At 50.4% G+C, this 10,979-nt stretch overlaps 1 protein-coding gene across 1 annotated transcript; it reads left to right on the plus strand.

The window, feature by feature from the left end:
• The first annotated feature begins 3,177 nt into the window (after positions 1-3,177).
• Positions 3,178-6,394, plus strand: Ccl22 (C-C motif chemokine ligand 22). The gene is made up of 3 exons (XM_042689964.1): positions 3,178-3,263; positions 4,575-4,698; positions 5,394-6,394. The coding sequence occupies exons 1-3, from the start codon at positions 3,191-3,193 to the stop codon at positions 5,473-5,475; spliced, it is 279 nt and encodes a 92-aa protein (XP_042545898.1). The 5' UTR covers positions 3,178-3,190; the 3' UTR covers positions 5,476-6,394.
• Positions 6,395-10,979: the final 4,585 nt, after the last annotated feature.

The raw sequence follows: 10,979 nt of genomic DNA on the forward strand, positions 1-10,979 counted from the left end.
TTTGGTGCCTCCCAAGGTTTGCTCCCAAGGGCCTCAGACTCGCCAACTCATGTCCCTTCCTCTTGGCTCCTGGGACCAGCTAGGTGATTGCCCCAAGAGGATCCCTCATCTGCACCGGTCCCTTGCTCTGCTGAAAAGAGGAAGCGCGGCAGCTGCTCCAGGCAGGGATTTTCTCTGGGGTATCAAAAGCTCAGCTGCCTTACTTCTAGGAATGGATCCACCACCTCCCCCTTCTCTTTCCTCGTAAGTTTACTCAAAAAGTGTTATTTGGGGGTTTTAAAAATGTAAGTGCAAGGGACTGGAAAACCCCAAATGTCCAATAGGGTTTGGCCATGTAGGTGATGGTCTATTCATACAACACAGACCTCATGGCCGATGGGGAGTGAGGGTGGTCCAGGAGGCTGCGTTCAACACCCAGCCTAGGTGAGTGAAGCTAGGTGCAAAGCAGCTGACTGAAGACTGAATGGCTGTCATCAAGAAAATAAATGGCAGCTAGGCGCCTGTGGCTCATGCCTGTAATCCTAGCTACTCAGGAAGCTGAGATCTGAGGATCACAGTTCAAAGCCAGCCCGGGCAGGAAAGTCTGTGAGACTCTTATCTCCAATAAACCACTCCAAAAACCTGAAGTGGCGATGTGGCTCAAGTGGTAGAGAGCTAGCCTTGAGCTGGAGAGCTGAGGGACAGTGCCCAGGTCCAGAGTTCAAGCCTCACGACCGACAAAAGAAGAAAGAAAGAAAGTTTCCTGAGGGTCAAGGTTCAAAGCCAGCCCAAGCGGGAAAGTCCATGAGACCCTTGTTTCCAATTAACCACCAAAAAGATGGAAGTGGAGCTGTGTGGCTCAAGCGATACAGGGTGCTGTCCAAGGGGAAACTTCCTGGGGATCCAGCATGGAGGGGCCTCAGCCCTGGAGGAGTTCTGAGAAAACCCCAAGGCTGGAGCAAGAACCTCAGGCCAAGGCTACCACTCACTCTGAGGACATTCCACTCAGGGTGACTTCCACATTGAAGTCACAATGAAAAGACATTCCTGGGCTGACTAAACAATGACCTGAACCCAGAACTTTCAAACCAGCCTGAACAACATAGCAAGACTCTTGGCTCAAAGCAGTTTTTTTCTTCTTTTTAACCCCAGGTTTTAATCGTGGCTTATGTTTGCTGTTATTGCATTACGCTTTGAGACGGGATCAGTGTGTAGCCTAAGCAGGCCTCTAACGTTGTGATCTTCCTGCCTCAGCCGCCTCAGTCGCTGGGATTATATAGGTGCACCACTGTGTGCAATCCTGTGGTGATAGGGGTAGTTGTGTTTTTTGTTTTTGTTTTTGTTTTTTTAAGAAAAACCTGGACATTAGGGGGCAAAGGAGGGTTACAGAAAGGGGAGGAGGAAGTGTGAACAAATACCATCATGCTGTTCAAAATTGAAAAAAGAAACAAAAACAAAAACCCTGGACATTAGTTCTAGAGGCTTGATTCAATTTGAGGAAACACTTTATTGGTAAAATATACATAAGCGTACATTTACCATTGTCACTGAGCAATGCAGTGGCATTGAGTGAGAGATCACATGGCAGTGTGACCATTGTTACCATCTCCTCCAGAACTCTGCAGCTGGCAAAACTGACTGTCTTCAAGTATATATCTACCCCAGCCAAGTACTGGTGGCTCAAGCCTGTCTTCCTAGCTGCTTAGCGCTGAGATCAGAGAATTGCAGTTCAAAGGCCAGACCGGGAAGGAAAGTCTGTGAGACTCTTATCTCTAATTAACCAGTAAAAAGCTGGAAGTGGAGCCATGGCTCAAGTGGTAGAGCCTCAACTTTGAATAATTAAGGGACAGCACCTAGCCCTAGAGTTCAAACCTAGTGCTGGCCACACTTTACACACAAAAAGTCTTGACACAGTGTCCTTCGGGCCACATTCCAGGCCACTGATCACAACAGTATGAAGCCCAAACAAGTGACATTTGAAATGGGTCTTGATGCATGAGTAGGAGTTTCTTTGGTACAGAAGTGGAAAATGTCATTCATGGCCGGAGTCAGGCCACAGATTCTTTAAGGAACTGTGAGTGATGTGGTCCGATCTCTCTGGGAGGGGAAATGTTTTGAAAGGAGGACCTCAAGGTCATAGCCAGGGGCCTGGGCTCTGCCCTCAGGGAGGCCACAGCAGGTGGGAGAGGGGTGCGTGCAGCTTGGAGCCTGGACTGTTCACTCGGGCAGCCACGAGGACCAAGACTCAGGCAGAGCTGGCGGGACTGGACAGAGCAGTGGAAATGGAGAGAAGGAGATGGATCTAAGGGAGAGCTGGGAAGTAGTCAGTGGGACAGATGGAGAAGTGAGGAGAACACAGGACAGAGGTGTGGGTGCAAGTTCTTTAAGACTTCTGGCTGCTGAGGGGCCAAGAGGTCAGCCCATGACTCTCCAGAACCTTAGAGAGGAGGCCCTGGTGCCAGCCCCCAAGCTCCTAGCTAGGCCTGCCTGTCTGCCTCCCTTCCTTCCTCCCTTCCTTCCTTCCTTCCTTCCTTCCTTCCTTCCTTCCTCCTTCCTTCCTTCCTTCCTCTCTCCACTCCTTCCCCTCTTCCTCTCTCATCTATTTCTTCCTTCCCTCCCTCCTTTCTTCCTTCCCTCCATTCTTTTCTCCCTCCTTTCCTCCCTCCCCTTTCCTTCCCTTCTGTTCCTCCCTCCATTCCTCCCTTCCTCCTTTCTTTTCTCCCTTCCTCCTTTCCTCCCTCCCTTCCTCTCCTCCTCCCTCCATTCCTGCCTCCTTCTCTCTCTCCCTCTTTTTTTGCTTTCTTCTTTTCTTCCTTCCCTCCCTCCCTCTTTTCTTCCTTCTTGGCAGGCACTGGCTCCTGTTCTGAGATGCACGGGTTGGCCTGTAGACCCAACTCTCCATCTGCATCTGGAGAAGGAAGTCCCTGGGGCCGCCAGGACATGCCTGGGGCCACACCACAAGCAGAACCCGGGGTGCTCAGGCCAGGGGATTTTACACGTCTCTAGAGATGCAGGGTTAGCACGGGGTTGGGGGGTCCCCTCTAAGTGGTTCCCCACCAGTGGAGGAACTGAGAACTTCTCTTGCGAATGTCTTCGTCTCCCAGTGTGATGTGACTAAGACAGGAATTCAAGGCGGGTGGGTGGGGGCTGTGCTTAAATACCAGTCCTCCGCATCCTCTGGCCAGTAGACACCTGGCCTGGGCCTGTGAGCATGGCTGGCCTGCAAGCCCCACTCCTGGCAGCCCTGCTCCTGCTTTTCATGGTGTTTCAAGCAAGTGATTCAGGTGAGCTTGGGGATGGGACGGCTTTCTGTGGAGGCCAGGGCTGAAACGAAGCCATTTATTCCTTTCCAGGAACGAGCACTAGACTAGGAGCACAAGAGCCCAATCTGCCATTGGCTCTGTAGCTTCGGATTCATTACGGTGCTTCTCTGGGCCTCTATGTTCCTCTCGCTCTTGCTCTCACTCTTTCTCTCTCTCTAATGGGCAGTCTTTTTTGTGCTGGTACTAGGGCTTGAACTCAGGTCCTGGGAACTATCCCTTGCTCAAGGCTGATTCTCTACCACTTGGACTACAGCTTTCTGCTAGCTAATTGGAGATAAGAGTCTCAGGTCCTTTCTTGCCCAGGCTGGCTTCGAACCAGGATCCTCAGATCTTGGCCTCCCGAGTGCTTGGATTACAGACATGAGCCACCAGTGCCCAGCTTAAGTGGGCAATGTTGGAGGCTTGCTTCTAGAACCTGTTTTAGCTGACTTGGGGGAATTCCTGCCCTAAACATCTGGAACATAGGGTCTTAGGATGTGAGGCCGAGGGCCCATGGGGCCAGGATCCTGAGAAGCTGGCCCTGACTTCCCATCACCTGGCTTTGCTCTGAAGCCGAGCACCAAGCCAGACAGAAAAGCAAGCACTGGAGTGGGAGTCAGGCAGTCACGACCAATCAAGGCTCATAGGTCTGGGGTTTCCAGAGAGACATCCCAGCACCACCCCCAGAAAGTCAGGATTGTTATTACTCCTTTGGTGAGAGGAGGAAATGAAACTCAAGGATGTTCAATGACTTGACCAAGGTGATCTGGCAATTCAGGGCAGAGCAGGACTTGAACCCAAAGCTGTGTGCCTATCCCCTGTGCGAGTCTTGGTCCTGGCTCTACCCCAGTTTTGCCATGTGGCCTTGGTCCAGCACTTCTCCTTCTCTGGACTGTAATCGTCTCCCTGGAGCTCTGGGAAAGGGGATGGAGGAGACAGAGTTGAAGCAACCTCTCAGTGCTATTTGCACACAGGTGGGGTTGGCAGGGAGGGGAGGGGCAGAGAGCATCTCCCAGGCTCCCAGGTGAGCCATGCTGCTGGTCCTTAGATCTCATTCTGAATAGGAAGCCTCAAAGGCTCCTTCCAGAAGCCTGGGGGTGTCATTGATGCTTGGTTGCTTGGAACCTAATTCCTAGAGCTGACCCTACCAGAGTATATGGAGGCTTTGAACCCCGTTGGCATTTCAGAGCCCCAAAGTATGGTTTCTGAGGGCTGCAGAATAAAATTGAATGACCAGTGTAAGGGCTTTGGGGCCACAGCTGACCTCCGTGTCCTTTGCCTGTCCCTCTGCAGCCCCTTATGGCACCAATGTGGAAGACAGTGTCTGCTGCCGTGACTACATCCGCCGCGCCCTGCCCCTGTCTGTGATAAGTCGTGTCTACTGGACCTCGGACTCCTGCCACAGGCCCGGTGTCGTGTGAGTGGGGGAGACTGGGGCCACAGGGTTTTAGAGGTAGCACAGGGGTGAGGGAAAAGCAGCTAGGCTCTGAAGGGAACCCAGGAGGCTTGGCTGGGAGCAATGGCCCAGTCCAGGCTTGGGTGTGCCAAGAATAAAGACAAATACATATATCAGTCAATATCATGGGACACCTAGAATATCCCGGATAGCCGGCCAGGGCTAGATGCATGGGGCATGCTTTTCTGAGCATGTCAGTGTGTATTCATTCATCAACTCTTCAATCCATGATGTCGAAACTGAGGCTTTGAGGAGCTCCGTGGCTTGCTAAGAAATGGCAGAGCTAGAATTTAACCCAGATGGACAGGCACCCAAGTCCCCAACTCTTGGTTGCAAGGCAATGTCAGTGACATCATGAGACCCTTGGAAATTTTATTTTGTGGCCTGAAATTTTATTTCGTGACTTGAAATTTTATTTCGTGGCCCATGACTAGGCTGTTAGTCTCAGGAGCTGAGGGTCCAGAAAAGACTTGCAGGGCTCCCTGCCCTTCTTCCCCTAGAGAAATGTGGTCTGCAGACCACATTTTATCAATGGCTCATCCATGCTGAGCCTCACCTACAGTACATGTCTCATAAAAGCTAAGCTGTCAGGGATGTGTGGCTTCCTCACCGCACACCCACACTGAGATGTGCCTCTTGGCATTTCCTCCCTCTAGCTTGGAAACCATCAGGGGCCTGGAAATCTGTGCCAATCCCAGAATGCCTTGGGTGAAGAAGATACTCCGGAAGTTGGGCTAAGGACCTGGGGCTCTGATGACCTTAGCCTTGGCTGTTCCAGGAAGGCTCACCGTGCCCTGCCTCTCTGCCATTCCAGCATCTACCAAGCTTCTTTGCATTCCTCCACTTCCATCCTTGCATCTGGCACCTCCAGCCAGGCCTCCCACCCACAACCTCTCCTTTCCAACCTCCTCATCCCTCTTCTGCCCCAGTGTAGCCAGAGGGGGACAGAGACCAGCCCATTTCTTCCCTGGCAAGGTCACAGCTCTGCCTGGTCCCCTGCCCTCACCCCCCCCCCCCGTGTCCCTCCCCTAACCACCTGGTCCCACTCTCCAAGCCCATGCCAACCATTTCCAGTGTGGATCTCTCCCGGGAGGTTGCTGGTACCCAGAATGCATCTCCCACTGCCTGCTGTGTCCAGCTGCCCCGCCCTCCACAGCTCTGCTGGGCCCAAACAGGCACCAGCAAGTTTCACTTCCCAGACTTGCCTGGCCCTCTGCTTGCTCTTGACGTGACCGTGACCGCAGTCTGCTCATGATTCCTGGGGTGCAGGGCTTGTCTTCCAGCCTCACTGGGTGAATGGAAAACTTCCTGCCTCCCTTGTCCTCACTGCTCCTTGACTTCTGGACTCCAGCACTGATCCTGGCTCAGAATCCAGGCTCAGAAGGGGTCTTCAGACTGAATAGGTGAAAGTAACTTCTCCCCACCCTCCACAAACACCAATTACCTGGAACACAGAGCGCCCATCCTTCTAGTCAGCTGGGTCATCATCTTATTTCAACCTCACATTGGGTCTTTTTGCTTGTTCTTCTATTAGACTTTTAGTGTTCTTCCAGGTCCCAACACTTAGACCTGTTAAGCTTGCCCCCTTCCAATTCCCTTGTTTCCTTCCTTCAATAGCTGAAAAGCAAATTCTTTTTTATTTTTTAATTTTATTTATTTTTATTTTTTTTGTGAGAATACTGTACAGAGGAGTTACAATTACATGGGCAAGATAACGAGTACATTTCTTATCAAGCATTGTTGCCTCCTCTTTGTTTCCCCTTCCCATACTCCCCCTCCTCCCCTCCCCCCACCCGAGCCTCCCCCCCTGCCACCAAAGTTGTAAGGTTCGTTTTTGACATAACGTCTTGTACATCTCATTGTTGCAATGGGTCCACCTGTATCCCTAAACGATTTGTTTTTTCCCTTCCCCTCCACAAATTATACCAACATCGAATACAGTGAAAGCAAGGGTTATACCATGGGGGAGGGTGAAAAGCAAATTCTTGATATAGTGTCAACGACTACCTTGGCTCTGTATTATACATTATGGTTATCCTTATATAGGAAAAGAGGGTAACTATGGGACCAAATGACTGAATGGGAGGATTTTAGATAGTAAAGGGATGGATACATGAGGTGGCACTTTCCTGGCTCCCAGAGGCAGCTGGCTGTGGTGAAGTACACACCACAGCATGTCAGGGAAGGGTGCTGGCCATGCACAGAGCTCTCCAAGTCCCAGAATCCCTCTTATGTCATGCTGTTGCTGCTTAGACCTTCTGGAAAATAAATAGTTTCCAACGGTATCGGCTTGGTTGTGGTCCTTGTGAACTATGGCAGGCATCACAGTCCCTGTCTCCCACAGTGGGGGATCTGACACTGAAACACCACATGGCTTCCTACTGTGAGTGGACACAGGGGCCAGACAGGCAATCAATCACATGGGTGTCAACTGGGAAGTGAAGGCTTGTGTTCCGGAGCTCTCAGCCACCTGGCCAGGCGGCCCAGGGACCAGGATCAGGAGGCCTTACAGACCCAGCCATTCCATCTGGAGTTCCAGGCAGCTGTTCAATGCCTGCCCGGGTGACACTTTTTTGTTTTTGTTTTTCGGTTGTGGGGCTTGAACTCTGGACCTAGGCGCTGTCTTCAGCTCAAGGCTAGCACTCTACCACTTGAGCCACAGCACCACTTCCAGTTTTCTGGTGGTTTGTTGGAGATCAGAGTCTCACAGACTTTCCTGCCTGGGCTGGCTTTGAACCACGATCCTCAGATCTCAGCCTCCTGAGTAGCTAGGATTACAGGCGTGAGCCACCAGCACCCAGCCTGCGTGACACACTCTAGCAGGGGTCCGCCAGTCCCTTCCCCTGCTTCTCATGGCTCCACCCTGCTCCATGAGAGAGGGGAAGAGAAGGAGGATTGTGGTGCCAGGATGCCATGAGCCAGGCCAGAGGCAGTGCCCACCATGCTGCCACGTGCTGTTGCTGACCTCAGTGGGCGCTGAGGATCAGAGCCAGGCTGTGCGAGGGGGTCATCTGGTGCTGGTATCCACTAAAGATCTTGCTTTCCCACTGGCTTAGCCCCCTTCCTCCAGGCACCCGACACTGCTGGCTCTGCCAAGATGGCAGCCTCTTCATCTGTCACATGCTGTCCCCTCCATGGCAGGCTCACGTGGGATTTCCCTGCCAGTCAGGGGACAGGAGAAGGCAAGCCTGTGCCCCCACCCCCACCCCCAGGGGACCGGCTCAACTTCCCTCCCTCCCCCAAGTCCTGCAAGAAGCCTCAGGTCTCCCCACGCTTATCTCCTCATCTTTGTTCTGCTTCCAAAGTGGGGGACCCCTCATGTCCCTCAAGCACAGCCCAGGTTCTCTGCCCCCTGGGGCACCCAGCCCAGATCCTGGTCATTTGAAGCAGTTGTGGGCAGGGATACTCCCTGGATGTATTGGGGAACACACCCAGTGGCCACACAGGAAACCTGCTTTCCCCTGGTCTACTTTTCTTTTATGGGGTGCAGTACTAAGGTTCAAATTCAGGACCTTATATTCGCTAGGCAAACGCTCTGCCACCTGAGTCATGTTTCAAGACCTTAGCTTTATTTTTTAAAATAAGGTCTTACATTTGCCTAGGCCAACTTTAGATCATGATCCTCCTCCTAAGACTCCTCCTACTTAAGCTGGGATTAAATGTATTTGTCACTAAATCTGGCTTTGTTAACTTTTTTCCTCCCGTTTGGCCTTGAATCGTAATCCTGATCTCTACCTCCTGTGTCGTGAGCCACTGCACCTGGTTCATATACCCACTTTTCTTTTTCTTTTTCCTTTTTAAATGCATTTTTCTTATCCTTAGTTGTACAAAGGGACTCCCATTTAACACAGCAGTTTTTGAATAAAACACAACTTGATCAATATCTCACACTTTCATCATTCTCTCCATTCCTCCCAACCCCACCCCTTCCCTCAATTTTCTTAATTTTGCAGGATATGCATTGCATCTGTACCCTCTTTCTTGCCTGCTTGCTATTATTATTTTTTCCTGTCCTGGGGCTTGAACTTAGGGCCTGGGCACTATCCCCCAGCTTCTTTTGCTCATTTAGTGCTCTATCACCTGAACTACAGTTCCACTTCAAGTCTTTTAGTGACAGTTTATTGGACATAAGAGTCCCATGAACTTTCCTGCCTGGGCTGGCTTTGAACTATGATCCTCAGATCTCAGCTTCCTGAGTAGCTAGGATTACATGTGAGCCATCAGTTTTTATTTTTTGTTTTTTGGTTTTTTTTGGGGGGGGGTCCAGTCTTGGGGCCTGAACTCTGGGCCTGGGTGCTGTCCCTCAGCTCTTCAGCTCAAGGCTAGCGCTCTACCACTTGAGCCACAACACCACTTCTGGCTTTTTTCTTTTTATGAGGTGCTGAGGAATCGAACCCAGGGCCTCATGCATGCAAGGCAAGTCCTCTACCACTGAGCCACCTTCCCAGCTCATGTGAGCCACCAGTACCTGGCCTGTGTCCACTTTTTAATTTTTCCCAATCCTGGGGCTTGAACTCAGGCACTGTCCCTGAGCTTTTTTGCTCAAGGCTAGCACTCTACTATTTGAGCCCAATACCATTTCTGGCCTTTTCTGTTTATGTGGTACTGAGGAATTGAACCCAGGGCTTCATGCATGCTAGGCATATTCCCAGCCCTTGGGTCCACTTTTCTAACTGTCATTTCTAGTTATCCCTTGTCTCAAAGCCTTCCCATCTTTCCTTTGCTTTTGTTCTTTACTTGGCTTCAGAATCTTTCATACTATGGTCCAATCATAGCCTCTCTCATGACCCCATCCTCAGAGCCAAAGGCCTGGAGCCATGTCCTAAAGGGGGCAACTGAACCTTTCATCTTGACTAGTCTCTTCCCTCTATCTGAGTGGGTGTCAAAATCCTGCCTGGAGCCAGCCTTCCTGAGTTACAAGGGAAAACACTGCAGTGGAGAAATGGCTCATCCATCATCAGTCCATAGACCAATAGCTATGATCGTGTTTGCCTGCTGTCACTGAAGAGTGAAATACCCACAATTATTCCAGTGGACCCTTGCCAAGAGCATGTAACCCTGGTCTAAATGGGCCTTCAGAGCTCAATTCTGGTTTATAGGAAATAATATGAGATAAAGGAATACATTACATGAGTCACAAGGAAATACGTTGGTGAGTAGAGAATGAGAACTTTTTTTCCATGATAATGCAAAGTCAATTCCAAAGTCAGTGTTATTCAAAAACAAAACAAAACAAAAACAATGAACATTTATGTCATCTGAAAAAAAAACAAAAAGAAGGACTGGGAAGGTGGCTCAGTGATAGAGTACTTGCCTTGCATGCATGAGGCCCTGGGTTCGATTCCTCAGCATCATAAGCAGAAAAAGCTGGAAGTGGTGTTGTGGCTCAAGTAGTAGAGCACCAGCCTTGAGCTGAAGAGCTGAGGGACAGTACTCAGGCCCAGAGTTCAGGCACCATGACTGGCAAACAAACAAACAAACAAAAAGACAAAAAGAAAGTAACCATATATAGACCTAGACTGGATCCTGGTTCAAAATTAAAAGCAAGTTGAACACTGTAATCCTAATTATGCAGGAGGCTGAGATTTGAGAATCGAGATTCAAAGCTAGCCTGGACAGGAATGGCTATGAGACTTTTATCTCTAATTAACCACCAGAAAGGTGGAAGTGGAGCTGTGGTTCAAGTGGGAGAGCACTAGCCTTGAGCATGATAGATCAGGGACAGCACCCAGCCCCTGAGTTCAAGCCTCAGAACCAGCATATCCTTACCTTTCTTACCTCCTCCCCCATCTCCTTTTCTTTTATCTTTCTCCTCCTTTCTCCTCCTTCTTCTCCTTCTTTTTGTTGGTTGTGGATCCTGAACTCTGGGCCTGGGTGCTGTCCCTCAGCTCTTCAGCTCAAGGCTAGTACTCTACCACTTGAGCCACAGCACCACTTCTGGCTTTTTCTGCTTATGTGGTGCTGAGGAATAGAACCCAGGACCTCATGCATGCAAGGCAAGCGCTCTACCACTCAGCCACCTTCCCAGCCCTCCTCCTTTCTTCTTTTCCGTCTCCTTTCCCACTTTCCTGTGCCCTGACCTCCACTTTTGCAGCATTGTACAAATAGTTGAGGACTTTGATTTGATCACTCCCTGTCCCTCTCTGTATCTAAGTCTCTCCAGCTATCAAATAAGACTTTGGAAATTCCAGACAGTCTAGCTTATCTACTATCTGCTGGCAAGGTTCTCTGAACGCCTGTAA

This window comes from Dipodomys spectabilis, unplaced genomic scaffold (genome assembly GCF_019054845.1).
Source record: "Dipodomys spectabilis isolate Male_0828 unplaced genomic scaffold, ASM1905484v1 ptg000130l, whole genome shotgun sequence".
In the NCBI taxonomy this organism is placed as follows: Eukaryota; Metazoa; Chordata; class Mammalia; order Rodentia; family Heteromyidae; genus Dipodomys; species Dipodomys spectabilis.